The sequence below is a fragment of the Protopterus annectens genome, chromosome 2.part2, assembly GCF_019279795.1.
Source record: "Protopterus annectens isolate FY-2018-M chromosome 2.part2, PAN1.0, whole genome shotgun sequence".
In the NCBI taxonomy this organism is placed as follows: Eukaryota; Metazoa; Chordata; order Ceratodontiformes; family Protopteridae; genus Protopterus; species Protopterus annectens.
The window spans coordinates 739,233,788-739,250,134 of record NC_056730.1 but is presented as its reverse complement, the minus strand read 5'-3'; the positions used below and the strand labels follow the sequence as shown (position 1 = coordinate 739,250,134).

The 16,347-nt window shown below is 37.3% G+C and overlaps 1 protein-coding gene across 2 annotated transcripts in view; it reads right to left on the bottom strand.

Moving 5' to 3' along the window:
- Positions 1-16,347, bottom strand: part of MCTP1 (multiple C2 and transmembrane domain containing 1) — a 3,344,116-nt gene that overhangs the window by 1,638,450 nt on the left and 1,689,319 nt on the right. For both annotated transcript variants that reach the window (XM_044064134.1, XM_044064133.1), the window contains exon 7: positions 13,594-13,764. In XM_044064134.1, coding sequence (XP_043920069.1) covers positions 13,594-13,764 — 171 coding nt within the window. The remainder of the gene's footprint in view (positions 1-13,593; positions 13,765-16,347) is intronic.

Here is a 16,347-nt window from a genome sequence, read left to right as displayed (position 1 = left end):
TGCTACTTCCTGAGCCCAAATAGGCTTTTCCGTTGCCCAGATAACTACTCAGGTTTGCATCCAAGTCAACATTTTTGCTATATAACAGGAGCATCAGCAACATTATCAAAGTGTTGAGTGGAAGTCTCCTATAAAACTAGGGCTTATGCAGGTCTGAGAAGCCTCTTAACAACTTGTTTTTAAGGTGACCAGTAACCGGCAAAGTGCTTAATGGTTAGTGGTATTGATGGCTAAATGTTGTAATGTGGGTTTGTTTGACAGCTGTGAGATGCTATAGGGATTTGTTTGAATTGTACTGCCTTTCATATTAATATGGGGTTGTTTGTTTGCATGTCTGCCTTCTGCCTTCTCTTTGCCTACTTGGTGTGTTTACTATACCTCAGCATAAAACTTATTTCTCTGATGTCTGCACAAATTGCCTGTGTTTTTCTGCACACTGGTTCTGTGTTATGCACATCATGACTGCAACTCTCAATCATCAAAAATATGAGTGATACTAAATCAAAACAGTGGATAAAAAAACATGTTTTCAAAAGCAATTAATCAAAGACAAATATACCTTATTGCTTAAAATAAATAAATCCATGTAAGAAATTGCTAAATAATGGAAAAGCTTGCATTTTCAAGTTCCTACATTGAGAAACATGGTAAACTTTCTAGAAAACAGTAATAAACAGTGACTTCAATTCTCTTTAATAACCAACAATTAAAGTGATGATTACAAACACAGGAGGCATCTAATGTAAACTGATTTTATCTGTGATGCTTCTCAGAGACAAGCCAACAATTACAGGAGTTCCTAGAAGCCCTGGCACATAAAGTAAACATGTAACACCAGCTTGCTTCCTTGTTATACTTTATGACAAAGGCACTGTACTTTGCTTGAATTTTGGCTAAGAGATGAGTGTGACCGTTAATTGCCATTCAGAACAGTTAATTACATAGCTCAATGTGATCCAGAAGAACAACTGTTAGAGAAATAAATCACATTTTTTCCATAATCTTTATTTTTTATTGAGTTTTGGTAAAAAAATGGATTAACAACCCCGCATTTAATAAATGATAACATTAAAACAAGTAAACACTGATCTAATCAATTCATAACTAAACAAAACATTGGAAATAACATTTGAAAACTATATACAAACTACATAAGTGTTATAAACATGATCAAAAAAGTGCATGATTGAATATAACTAATAGAGGAAATTAAGACTAAGTTAAAGCCCTTAACAGACAAGAATATAGGTGATTAAAGAAGTATTGGGTAAGGAGATCTATGTTCCTTAAGCTGTCTCCACGTTAAAGCTATCAATTGCCATAGGCTTATTTAAATCCTCTCCAATTGGTTGAGATTCTATCTTTCCAGTTTAATGTTATATAAAGTTTAACAAGGGTGAATAATGTGATTAGAATGTTAGTTTGTAACTTTGTCTGACCCATTGGAGGTATATGAAGCATAGTAAATTCCCATGACAGGGTTGATTTCTCATAACCCATCTTTTGCAGCCTAATTCTAAGAGAACATAAAAGTTTATTGGAGCATTTGCAACTCCAAAATATGTGGAGGATATGTGTAGTTCACAGTAGTGACAAAAAGGGAAGAAAGAAGGGTTACATTTGTTTATAATAGTAGGTTTGAGGTATGCATTGTTAAAAATCATAAATTGTGTGTAGTTGAGTTTTCTGAAGGGGACTGATTTAGAAGTTAGTTGAATAGACTGGATTACTTGAGTATTTGAGATTTCTGGCTTTAACTCAGTCCATTACTTTGAGAAGAGAACCCCATTCTAATATTTAATTGCAGCAATTAGCTTATATGTGTTAAAGGTATATTTTTTTCATTAATAATTGGGTCCAGAGAATTTGAAAATTTTAAATGTCATTATTAGTTAGACTTGGGTTAAGTAAAATTTTTGAACAGAGTTCCCTTATTTGTCTGAGAATGGTGGCACAGCTCTTAAGAAGATTTAGTGAAGCTATCAAATTTGAGATAGATTGGTCCTGGAAGGGGAAGAGGTTGAGTATTCAACTCTCCTTTAAAAGGGGGTATTTATTTAGGTTTAACATAGAATTATTAAGCTTTAAATTTGGATTAAGGTATAATGATTGTAAGGTTGTGAAAGTATAGGACAGATTCAAGGATTCAATTACTTTACGTAAGTTAGATAGACGTTTCTTTAGAAAAATGTGTAATTTAGATTTTTTCAGATTCGCTTCATTCAGGAAGGGAAGGGCTTTGGGGTTAAAGTTAAGAGATCTAACATAATTATACCATATTTCTATCCAAGGGGGTGACCATGAATTTTATTTAGGTTATATTCTGATATTACTATTAATCTACTACTGTTAATTATGTAGTAATATAATCTAAAATTGGGAAGGTTTAATCCCCCTTTATCTTTGGGACATATCAACCTTTGGTAAGAAATTCTAACTAATTTAGGATACCATATGAATTTGGTAAGGGTAGAATATAATATTTTAAAGAAATTATTTTGGATTGTCACTTGAGAGATAGTGACGATATAAAGTAACGTTGGTAATATGTTCATCTTAACAACTGTGACTTTGGATAAAATGGATAGTTGAAGCTTATTCCATTTGTTACAATCTTGTTATAAGGTTAGCCACAACCTACTGATATTGTTTTGGTAGAATGCTCTGGGTTCTTGCTGAAAAGAGATTCCTAAATATTTCAGAGTGTCTTATTTTAACTTCAGTTGTCTGGAGGTATAGAAAAAGCAGTTCTGGTGAGTTAATTGTGAAGATTGCAGATTTGTCAAGATTTCACTGGCAATTGGAAAATTTTGAGAATACCTTCAATAGAGTTTAGAATTTTTGGTATGTCAGAACCTGGTAAAGTGAAGTAGAGATTTAAATCATCTGCAAAAGCTGAGAGAAAAATCTTAATATTAAAAATCACTGGGACATAGTGAAAGGTTTTCTTAGTAATAAGTAAAAGTAGAGGCTTAATATATATGTTGAAAAGGTAAGGGGATAAAGGACACTCTTGTTCCATTCCTAATATTAATCCGAGCAGAGATAACCTTGTTTATGAGCAGTGTGGTATAGGCATGAGTATAAAGTGTTTTAACGATTTTAACAAAGGTAGTGCGTAGGCCAAAGTGAAGTAGGACTGAGACGAGGAAGTGTAGGTTGAGTCTATCAAAAGCTTTGGAGGACGTCTACTGCAAGAGCGTATATGGGATTGCAGTTTTGAATAGAAAGTTTTATCAATGCATCTATTGTGAGCGTGTTGTCACAGGTTTGTCTGAAGTGAGTGAAGCCTGATTTTCCAGGTGATACAATTTTTGAGATAATGGGTTTTAATCTGTTAGCTAGTATTGCGGTAAGGATTTTAACTTCTACATTAATTAAAGAAATGGGCCTGTAACTCCCAGGGTCCTTGGGATCAGCATTTTCTTTAAGAATAAGAATAGTTTTAGAGGAATTACAGTGAATGTCCATGGTGAAATGTCAGTTATAGAGTTAAACAGATAAACTACCACTTTAGTTTCTGGCAAAATATTTTGTAAAATTCCACAGTAAAACCATCTGGTCCTGAAGCCTTATTAGATTTAAGGTTACTGATTACACATATTATTTCTTGCATGGTAATAGGAGATGAAAGGCATATTTGTTGTGTCTGGTCTAACTTTGGAAATTCTAAGTGATTGAGAAAGTTGGATTTTTCCTTTTCTGTTGCTAAGGGTGTCTGCTCACCATAGGTGTGCACGTAAAGCTTCTCAAAAAGCTTAACAATCTCAGTGTTAGAAAAGTATGTCCTGGCCTGATATAATATCTCAGACATGATGGGGGGAGATTTCTTTTGGCTAATCAGTCTCACCAGGAATTTAGAAGGAATCTACGACCATTCTGCGTAATTGGCTAACATCCTATTTTCATGGAAAGTCAGTTGTTTTGCATTAAGCAAATAGGTTCATAGGTGTGTACTAGGCCAACAGCCCTGGAGCCTTTACAATCCTTGCCCATAGAAGTGCCCTGGCATCATGCCGCCATTAATCCCCGGTGCCTCTATCAAGTAGAGCCACTGGAGTGATCCCGGGGTGAACCTTCCATTTCCCATCCACTCACCAAGATTTTTCTTGAAAAGGGCCAGTGAGGTGTTCTACTTGGCATGTATGGGAAGTGTACTCCATAGCATGGGCAGTCTCTGGGTTATGAACCTGGCCCTCCAGTATGTTCTGTTGATTGTGGTAATGAGGTTGAGGTCCCTGGAGCATGTGGTGTGGAGGGATTGGGATTTCTTTAGGTGTAACATTTCTAACAGGGCTGGGTCAGACATGGCTTTAGAAGTCAAGCAGAGATTGCCTCTTAATAGATGACATGAGACAGAGAAAGCTGTGTTTTTTTGAGTCTGTCCATATAGGGCATGTTTTTAAGGCCTAGGATCCTCTTCGTGAGGTACTTTTGTGGCCTTTCCAGCTGTTGCAGGTGTTTAGTGAGGTCCATGCCAAATGGGGCATTATACTTGATGATTGGTCTAATGAGGGAAGAGTAGAGAGAGATGATGAGTAGAGAGAGATGATGACCTCTTTCTTCCTGGATGAAAAACCCTTGGTAATGAGATGTGCCACATAGAAGGCCTTTCTGACCACAGTGGCAATGTGGTGGTCGAAGGACAGGTTGCTGTCAACCTGTGTCCCCAGATCTCTTATAACGTCTTCAGTGATCAGTGGGCTACCATCAATGTGGTAATTAGCAGGTGCTGAGTTTTTCCCAAAGGGAATGATGACGCATTTTTTGGCATTAGGCTTAAGGCATGGTTTCGACACCAGTCATTGGTCTCAGTGAGGCCTTTCTGTAGGATGTCTACATCACTTGGAGAGTTACTAATGGCTCCCAGCTTGCAATCTTTGGTGAACTTGGTCAGCCAGAGTCCCTCCGTGTTGGCCTGGATTTCCAAGAAGTAGATGCCAAGCAGGAGAGGACCCAGGACTGATCCCTGTGGGACTCCACATGTGACTGGTCGGCAGTCTGACTTGGAGTCTGCTACTTTCACATTGTGGGTTCTATCTGTGAGCCAGCTTGCAACCCAACTAGTGATATAGGGGTTGATGCCTAGTTTGGTGAGTCTATCAATAATTCCTGAGTGGGGAATGGTATCAAAGGCCTTGGCCAGATCGAGCTAGGCTGTATGAACTGCCTTGCCGTCATCCACAGCTCTGGTGACTGACTCAAAGAAGTCAACCAGGTTGAGCAGGCATGATCTACCCTTCACGAAACCAAACTGTGTTGGATCTAGAGTTTGGAGATTCCCTATATCCTTGTTAATTAGGTCCATGATGATGCACTCCATAGCCTTACATATCAGACTCATCAGGCTAATGGGGAGATAATTCCCAGGGTCTGTAGTAGCTCCCCCTTTATAGAGAGGGTTGACTGTAGCAATGCACCATTCTGTAGGAACAAAGCCTGAGGTAAAGCTGTGATTGAACAGGGCACACAGGTGTGGTGCCAGTTCAGATTGTAGTTCATGTACAACACAGCCAGGGATATTGTCAGGTCGCATGGAAGCTGTATTCTTGGCCTTAGACAATGCAGCTTTAACCTGTGCTGCAGTAATGCTGGGTGCCTGGCATTCTTCTGGTATTGTGATTAGTCTTTTGCGGGGTAAAGTTGGCACTGAATCTGTCGGCAATATCTGTTGGCTCAGTATAAGAGGTACCATTGTGCAGTAACTCAGAGCAAATCTAGGTACTGCCGTTGAGATTCTTGCTATAACTGCAGAAGGCTTTGTGTTTGATTTTAGTGTCTGCTGCAATTCTGCCTTCATAGCTAACTTTAGAGGTTTTGATGAGGGATATCAACTTTTTGTTGAGGCTAATAAGGGATTTTTTCCAGTCTTGGAACTTCACCTTGGGACTTCACCTTTTTCTGCAACATATAATTCTTTTTGCAGTAACATTAAGTGATTTTCAGTGTCTTGCTTAAAGTTTTTTGCAATTCTATTTCTAATTTGACAATCCCTAAGTTTTATATAGCTTTGTGTAAATTCTTATATTGAGTTGCTTTATTAATAAGAAGCCCTTTGTGTTTGGACTTTATTAGAGGCCCATTCAATATCAAAGGGAAGTTGAGAAGTGGATGTTTCTTTTAGGAGATTTACCAGCATCACATTGATCTCTTCTATAATATCATCTTTCCTCAAAAGGTTAGGATTCAAAGTCCAATTACAACCAGTATGCCAAGTACTGGATTTGTAGGTCAAGTTAATAATAAGTGTGATTTTTGAGTGGTCGGAAAAGAATCTAGGTTCAGTTCAGAAGTTAATATCACAATTTAAAAAGAAATCCGAAATTAGAAAAAAATCAATTCTAGACCATGATTTATGACATTGTGAATAAAATATGAATTCGTCTTTGGGTAGAGTTTTATTTTAGAAGTCATATGGGTCAAAAAGGTTGGAGTCATTTTTTAACTCTGAGATTGCCATAGTGGCGTGAGTATTATATGACTTATTTGAATTTGATTTATCTTTTAGGGGGTCTTGATAAGTATTTTAATCCCCTCCTAGAATTAAGTAGTGGTTTTGGAAGTGGGTTAATATCTTATACAGAGACATAAAGAAATCTTGCTGTTTACAGCATGGGGCAAAAAGATTTAATAGTAAGGTAGGTCTATCAACATAAGGACACTTAAAAGTTATATAACACCATCTTCCTTCTAGGACTATGCTGTAAGCCAAAATATTTTGTTGAAAGAATTTTTTAATAATTATGGCTACCTCTGCACTATTTGATTCTTTACCAGATATAATAATTGCTCTGATCCATTTCTTCCCCATAGGTTCATAGGTTGGTACTAGGCTATCGGCCCTAGGGCCTACACAAGCCTAGCCATAACAATTCCCTGGCTATTTCTTCCCACACTATTTACTTCCCTGGACCCCTGTCTAGCAGGGTGACTGACGTGATTCCCCAGGGTGAATTTCCTTTCTCCAATCCAGTCGTTAAGGTTCCTTTTGAAGAGGGCCAAAGAGGTGCTCTGCTTGACATGTATGGACAGTCTATTCCAGAGTCTGGGGAGTCTCTGGGTGAGGAACCTCTCCCTCCAGCATGGTTTGTTTACTGTGATGACAAGGTTTAGATCCCTGGAGTGTGTGGCTCTGAGGGATTGGGATTTCTTTAAGTGTAGCATGTCCAACAGCTCTGGGTTTGACATGGCCTTGTATGTTAAGCAGAGATCGCCTCTGATTAGACAATATGTGACAGAGTACAGCTGGAGTTTTTTAAGGCGGTCAGCATAGGGGATCTGCTTTAGGCCTATGATTCTTTTAGTGAGGTATTTCTGTGGCCTTTCCAGTTGTTGCAGATGTCTTGAGAGGTACATACCAAACGAGGCATTGTATTCTATAATAGGTCTAATGAGGGATGAGTACAGAGGGACAATGACCTCCTTTTTTCTGGATGAAAAGCCATTAGTGATGAGGTGTGCCACATAGAAGGATTTCCTGACTGCTTGACTGCTGTGGTGATGTAGTTATCAAAGGTGAGACCACTGTCAACCTGTGTCCCTAAGTCTCTTATCACACTTTCAGTGTTTAGTGTACTGCCACCTATGTGGTAATTCACAGGTACATGTTTTTTTCCAAAAGGGATATCTATACATTTCCTGGCATTGAGCTTGAGCCCATGGTTCTGGCACCAAGCATCTGTTTCTGTAAGGTCCTTTTGGACAGTATCCACATCATTTGGGGATTCAGTAATGGTTCCCAGTTTGCAAACATCTGTGAACTTTGTTAGCCAGAGTCCCTTAGTGTTGGCCTGTACTTCAGAGACGTAGATGCCAAACAAGAGCGGTCACAGGACTGAACCCTGAGGTACTCCACTTGTCACTTGTCTGGAGCTGGATTTGGAGTCGGCTACTTTTACATTGGGGGTTCTGTCAGTAAGCCAGTTGGCAACCCATCGAGTGACGTAGAGATTAATGCCCAGCTTAGTAAGTCTATCTATGATTCCAGAGTGGAGGATGGTGTCAAAGGCCTTGGCGAGGTCCAGATAGGCTGTGTGGACAGCCTTTCCCTCATCCACTGCTCTGGAGACTGATTTGAAGAAATCAAGCAGGTTCAGAAGACAAGATCAGCCCTTCACAAACCCAAACTGGGTGGAGTCCAGTGTTTGAAGGTTACCATTATCATTGTTTATAATTTCCATGATAATATGTTCCATGGCCTTGCAGATCAGGCTTGTCAGACTGATAGGGTGGTAGTTCACAGGATCCAAGGTGGATCCCCCCTTGTGGAGTGGGATAACTGTAGCTGTGCGCCACTCAGTGGGCATGAAGCCTGAGGTGATGCTATGATTAAACATGACACTTAGGTGAGGTGCCAGTTCATTTTGTAGTTCACGGAGTACAAAGCCCAGGATGTCATCTGGTCCCATGGATGCTGTATTCTTAGCTTTGAAGAGTATGTTTTTTACTTGTGTGGCCGTTATTACTGGAATTTGGCAATCTTCCGGTATTGAGATGGGCTGTTTAGGAGGTGAGAGGGGGGTGAATTGGGCACTGAATTGATCTGCCAGGATATTGGCAATATCCTTGGGATAAGTATATTTAATGCTATTCTGTTGTAGCTCAGAGCAGATCTGAGCATTGCCATTTAGATTCTTGACATAGTTATAGAATGCCTTGTGGGTGTCGTTGGAATCTTTGGCAATTTTATTTTTGTAACTAGCTTTGGAGGATTTTATGAGGGATCTCACCTTCTTACTGAGGCTGGTAAAGGAATTTTTTGCATCCTGGGATTTTCCTCCTTTCTGCAACAGTTTCTTCCTTTTGTTGTAAAGTTTGTTTATGGCAGGGGACCACCATATTGGCTTCCTTTTTTTGGAGGAGAGCATCTTGGTTCTATTTGGGATGGCACGATTCATGCATGAGTGGATGTGCTCGTACAGTGCCTTAGTGTAGGACTCAGCAGTTGAACTTTCAGTTCCCAGATTTTGTGACCAATGATCATTCAGCATATGTGTTTCTTGCACTAAAATTATTTTTGCTTTTGATTTAGATACCATCTGAATCTCCCTTACGTTCCATGAGTCGATCACCAAACATCTTGTGGTTGTTGTTGCATCTTTCGGCTTTTCCCGGTTAGGGGTCGCCACAATGGAACTCCGGTCCGCTAATGATTGGCAGCAGATTTTTTACGTGCCGAGTTGCCAGCTCTGACGCACAACCTTCAACAAACGTACGAAGGTACGCCCATTCACGCATGTCTCCACACAGAAGATGCTTCAGCTGAGAATCGAACAGGACAGTGTCTTACTGTGTGGCGACAAAGCTACCGCAGCAAAACCACCACAGTACCAAACATCTTGCGGTATTACACAGAAAAGTAAACAGGTAAAATTAACCCAAGTTAACTTAGTATTATTAAGAGAAAAATAAAGGCCTATAAATCTATGGGATGGAAAATAGCACTTAACTCTTCTTGTCCCTAACCTGTGCATAGTCACTAGTCTCCCAGGTCCAGAAGAGGAGGGGAAATGAAAAAAGAGGAGACATACAAGAGGGGAAAGAAAATCATTTTAACAGGTTGTCTCCAGTGTAAATTTTTATTAGGTTATTTTTCCTCAGAATAAAAATATACACTAGACAGTAGAGAAAGCATAGCATAGCTTACCTAACCACTAACTACTTTACACTTAGCTCCTTCCAATTGTTTGTTATTCAGCGGATATAGAGCTTAGAAAGGAGAAGAGGGACAGAATAAGACAAATAAAAGGGATTGTAATGCTATTTTAACTGGGGTTACCAAACTACTAGATCATCAATCTATTCATACAGTAACACAAAACTCTAACAGTTTTCCAACCTTCTTATGGGTTGCAAGCATTAACTTAGGAACATTAAACACGAACAGTCTCAGCAAGCTAACATGTTAATAAAAGAATAACATTTTAGTTGATTAAAAAGTCAAAAAGACAAACGCACCTGAAAGGGTGATTTTACACCTTTAAATAAGGCACATTATATAAATGCCAGTTTTAAATTAACATAGTTTTGAGTAAATACTAATTCTGGAAGCGTCAGGATGATCATCATGTACAGCAACATTTCTTGCTCTATCTTCTTGAATTTAAAGTTCACCTCAAAGAAGAAAAAAAACACTCAATCTTCTCCCTTATTAATTTCCCTTTTCATAGGGATTGATTCTTACTCAGTACTGTGATAATACTGTTATCATAAAGATGAGTATGTTCAGTAAGTAGATGTGCTTTTGAGACTTCTGTTTGTAAGCTATTCATTTTGATAGGCACACCTTGATTGAGAAAGTAAAAACTTGTTAATTACAAAAAATATTTATGGGTTTAGAACTACTAATCCTTTGTAACTGCTACAGGAGCTACGTCATTGTTTAAGACAGTCTAGTTAATACTACGGCTTCTCATGATGCATACAAGAGCAGAATTAGCTCCATTGCATTTTCAAATGACCATATAGGGTTCTTGCCAAAACTTTAATTATTTTCGTTTTACTTCTTCCTCAGGAATCGCCATTCATTAATACGGGTTTAGTAGTTAAGTGGTTCCGATTGTAGGAGATGTAGTCCTGTTGCTTTAAGTAGATCAGCAATTAATAAACCAGGAAGAAGTTTCAAGGAAGAGGAAGCATTACAGCAAGTTAAATCTGGTGCAGCTGCACAGAGTTTAAGCATCGGGTGGAAACATGAATCAAGGAGTCTACAGGTCCCCTGTGCCCCATTGCAACTCAGTCTAGCCATAAAAAGTCCAAAACTGGCCCCCACTGAATGCAAGACAGTAAAACTTAGATTTCAAGAACAGCAAAAAAAAAAAAAAAAAAAAAAAGATGATATCATGTTAACCACATAGAAAACATGTAAGTTGTTAACAGTAAACAGCTACATTTACAGGTATCTCCTTAAAAGCAGACAGGAAAGCAGACTTTGCTTCTTTAATGGTAGAGGCAATATATTTAATTTTCTTGTATCGAAAAGATAAAATATTTGGGTATCTCATTTGGAACTTTTATTTTCTTTTCTATCCAGAATATACAGAATGGAGAGAGGCTTTCTCTTGCTTATTTTATTTGGCTTGGAAGGTCCTGAGAAAAGGAGATTTTGCAACAGTTCCATATAAAAGGATTCTTCTTTTGGCTGCTGATGGAATTTTTAACACATCTTGGTAGTTTAGGATTTTTACATAAATTTGTCTCGGTCTATCTGTATTCTGGGTGACTCAGACAGCTCGCTCTGCTCTTTCAACTGTTATTTTTTTGGCTTTGCTCAGATCATTTAGAAGGGTACCCAGGATTTGTTTGATTGTTACCATAAGGCTAGGGTATGTATGATACTCAGGGATCCCACATATAATTATATTGTTGCACCTTGATCTTGCTTCCAGGTCAGATATTTTTGATTGTAAGTCTTGAATACTTTTGGTGTCATTACCGACTCTTTCTGAAGTTGGTCTATTTTAGTTTCATTAACAAATACTTTCACCTCTGTCTTTTCCACTCTAGTTAGAATTTGATTGAATGAATCATCAAAGAACTGAAATTGAGTGGAAAGATCTTGCCAAGCTTGCTGAATAAGCTGTAGAGCCAACTATAAGTCTTTGGGGTTTGCTGGTTGATTTGATTTCGCTTTAGTAGCTGTTTTAGCTGTATCTTGTTTTTTAACCACTCTAGGTCTTTTTGTATTACTTCCTTTTTCTGGAGAGGCCACCACTGAGAATTTTGTTTTGACAGTCTGGATATAAATACCTGGATCTTTGTTTGGCATTTTTGGCCCTTATTTTATTTTCAAGTAAATAGTAATTGACTTTTATCACCTTGCAGCTCTGGCCAGGCAGTCAGGGTCCATTAAATCCAGTTAAATCTAACTTTTTTAAAGGCATAAATCTCTTTTTTCAATAAATATACAGCAACTTATTAGAGTTATATGTAGTTTGGGAGATGTATTTAGATTATTTAATTGAGCTTTATACCGATCCGCATAGAATTTCTCTGGTATATGGTTGGAGCCAGGCAGTAATAGTGTGTACAGGATAGCAGCCATCTTTAACTCCCCCAGAAATAAATCACATTTCATATTACTTCTGGCTTATTTGCACACACCATGCACATATGCATGTCCATCTAACCTACACAAACTTGTTTGCTTTCCTTCTCAAAGATCTTTGGCAATTTAGATAGTTCAGCACACAAACTAGTCCAGCACCAGGGAGATATGTAGAATATAAAATTCTTTAATGTGGCAAAACAAACAGCAAACCAGTTTCGGCAAAAAGTAAAGCCTTCTCCAGTGCATTAACTAACATTAATTCACTTCACATTTAAATAGTACAATATTAGACCAGAGTCAAAGCTGATTGGTACATGCCAAAATTAGCTTAATTCATTAAGGCCGGGCTTAAACAGTGCACCCAGCCTGACAATCTAACCAGATTCCTTATTATTTAATAAAGAATGCCATTCTGTTTTATTAGATTTATTTCCTTGTATTTTGTCAATAATTATAAATTGAAATTTAGCAGTACAATGGGTCATTGTGTGTTTATAAAGAGTATTGGACATTCTTTTGTTTCTTATGTCACCAAGATGTTGACTAATCTTATGTTTTAGTGGCTGAGATGTTTGCCCTACAACAAAAGCAGAGCAGAAACAGGTGGCCAAATAGATGACCCAGTCTGCAATTGCCGAAGCATCTAATTTGAAAAATATGTGGGGTATTGCTGCTGGCAAATTCTTTTGTTTTACAAACTTGTGTACAAGCACTGCAATGGCCACAAGGATTGCTGCCATCTAACTTATCCCCAAATAAAGTAACTTGTGTGGTAGTAGGGGTAGAATGTTTATAGTGAGTTAAATGAGAATTGATTGTACGACCTCTTCTGTAAGAAAAAAGACATAGTTCCTCTTCAACTTTTATGGCCACTACCATTCTACAATGCATTACTGGTGCTGAGGATATTATTACAATTGAAAAATGCAAAATATATTGATATCTGGTGTACCTAATAAAGTCAAATTAAAATTCTGATTTGAAGATTGTATTGCATACATAAATAATGAACAGCTTGTCTGATAAGGCATGAAGTTTAAGCAAATGAAGAAACAGCCTCTTGTAATTAATGTAGTCTGTTGAAGTATGTCCCAAGAAGAAAAACATTCTGTACAAATAATGTAATCCAGAACTGACACAGGGAATGAAATCAGTAGGGAAGAAATAAAACAGCAGCAAAAATAGAGCTGAATGATAAAGAACAATAAAAGAATTGGAAGTGTAACAGATGCATAAAATGTTAAAATAGAAAAAAGCTTGAAGCAGCAGCAGAAAGAAAAAAAACAGCTAAAAGAAAATAAGCGTTGTCGATACTTCCATGATCTGGACACAATTTACCAAACTATTAATGGACATGTACTGAAATATGAGGAGTGGAGGACTGCAACAGCCTGTCTCAAGTGTGGTAACTCATTATAGCCATTCAGCTGTAACACAAAGTAGCTATTACAGTGCAGAAGACATACAGCCTGTTAGGATGTGGAAAACTTTGACTTTGAGTGGATTCACAACAGGTGCACTAGAAATACTTGTGAAAAGTTTACCTTGCTTCTGTACTTCTGGTGACCCATTCGAAACTTGACGTAGGGATCACTAAGTCCATTGGCATCCATAGCTTTGAGATTTCGACCTTCAATGAGGGTAACACTGACTATCCCTCTCCAGAGCTGTGCCTTTCTGTGTAGGTCTGACAACCGTATACTCTGAGTTTGATGCTGTGTAAAGCAAATCAAAAAGAATGCAAAATTACTATAAAATGACACGTCCTCAGATTTTTCAAATAATGCCAGACTGGGGGGAACAAATTCACATATTCCAGAAAAAGACAACCACTAGCACAAGCAATGATTTTAGAATTCATGTCTACCTCAGGGAGATAACTGACTCAAATTTATTTTAGTAAAGTTCTTCTGAATAGTCAAGATGTAGACTATCTGCTCATACAGCAAAATAAATAAATAAGAAAAAGTAACAAAAGTTCAAAAAGAAATATGAGCTTTAAATCACAGCAGGCCTGATATTTAAAATAACCAAATAAATGGACAGATAGATATGGATAATTTAAATTAAGGGAAAATAAAACAAACAGGAATTTAAAATACTATTAACATTTTTTCCTGTAATTTTTATTTGGAAATTTGTGGCTAATCTATGCTATTTAGTGTTTATATCAGTTTCGTGAAAGAAAACTTCATCAGAATATACACCATACAAATAATGCACCGACTTCTTGATGCATCAATACATGCATTAAAACAAACAAGAAAACATGTTCTCGCAGGGACAACCATCATCTACATCCCCATACCATTGCAATCTAAATATACTAACCTTGAGAGTACATAACAGTGGAGAAAAAGAGTAGCATCCTTACCCCTCCTCACAGAGCTTCTCCTAGCACTACTCACTGCTTTCTATTAAACAGGAGTTAATGGCAAACATCAGGACTCTATACAGTGAATTCCAAAAAAAGGAGACTGATTGGCTGTAAAAATGGACTTACATGTACCAAGTCCGAGATGGCCATTTACCAGAATATTTCCTTTTCATTCAAGTATGGCGATCTTGGAGTTGGTATATATATATATATATATATATATATATATATATATATATATATATATATATATATATATATATATATATATAGGTTTGGGGTATGAAGGGCTTGCTCCCTAGAAAAGAAGTCTACAGATGAAAAAAGAAGTTTAAAGAAGAAGAGTGATGTCTGAGATTTGCTCTTCTCCTAGGTATTTGATCATTTATTTTACTCTCTGCCTGCTGGCACTTGGTGTTATGAGTAACACTTGACTAGGGTGCTGGAATTAACAAGAACAAAATAACCCTTTTTTTTGGCAAAATATCAAGTTTGCTGCAATTAATGGAGTTCATTGTTTAACTTAATTAATTAGGCAGAATGAATGGAAGTAAAAAAAACACACACACACACACACACACACACACACACACACACACACACAGACTCTGATTTCTTGATTTATTCTTAGTATGATTGAAGCAAATTAATAGCTGCTGTAGTGGTATCCTTTGTAACTGAAGCAGAACAGTGCCACTGGCTCAAGTCTCATTTTATAATGATGAGACATTTAAGCAATAACCAATGAGTGATTGTGGCTATATGAGGATTTACCCACGACTGGTGTGGTGGGATCATAAGGTGAAGCCCAAATGATTAAACAAAGCTAGCCATAGGTAAATTCATATATAATCATATCATATACCCGCATGTTGGTTATTATGATAACACAATGACATTATTTAAGAAAGAAATTGCTTACCTTTCTTAAATAATGTCTTTGTATAACAGTGTCATAGTGTTTCTCCCAGATGTTTCCTATTCTTCTACGTTTGTTGATGTACTGTGCATACAATTGGAACTTATGTTCCCACACTTGCATAGTACATCAGTACTATTCAATAGAACAATGGAGAAAAGAGAATCTCCTTTGCTTTTTTTTAAACTATAAAAAAATCAGAAGGCTGAGAGGTACGAGAGCCTGCCAAGACAGAGGAGAAATAGAAGGAAAATCAAGGTATGCTTCTTTAGTTTTGCAGAATGTAACTTATTTTTCTTGTATTTTGTCTGCCCTCCATACATACCTCAACCTCTTAGCTCAAGAAAAGTGGACAAAACCTTAAATAATCGGGTCAAAGGCCTCAAAATAGGGACAAATTGTAAATGTTGCTCTTATAAACTTAGAAAGTTGCTAGAATAAGAAGATTTGTGTTAGTGTGCATTGAGTGAAGGAGAGACTGTAAATGTTGCTCTTATGAAATCTGAAACTGAAATGCATACCATTATTTAGTAACTTCACTCCTCAGCAATTTGTCAAAAAAACACAAATTTTATGTGGAACAGACCAAAAATATGAGATAAAATTTGAACATTCTGTGAAAATCTGTGCATTGTCCCTATTTTGGGGCCTTTATCCCACAGTTGAGAGGTATGGGTCCATAGCATATATCAACAGAAAAAAGTCTGGCTGCTCAATGGTCCTTTAGCAGATGGAATTTTTCTATTGGTATATGCTCAATTTACAATGGGCACAGTGGCTGGGCTGTCCAATCAATACTTGTTGTTGAAAAACAATCTGATACATATACAGCAAACTTAATGTACTGGTATTGCTTAATGCCTGATCTAATGATTTTTCTGTATGTATTTCTGTAGCACATACTATAATTAGTAACAATAACTTTAACCCGCATTCATTGCTTTATATAACAATATTTATACTAAATTATGTGAGATAATGATAGGTGTCACTTTTTGATAC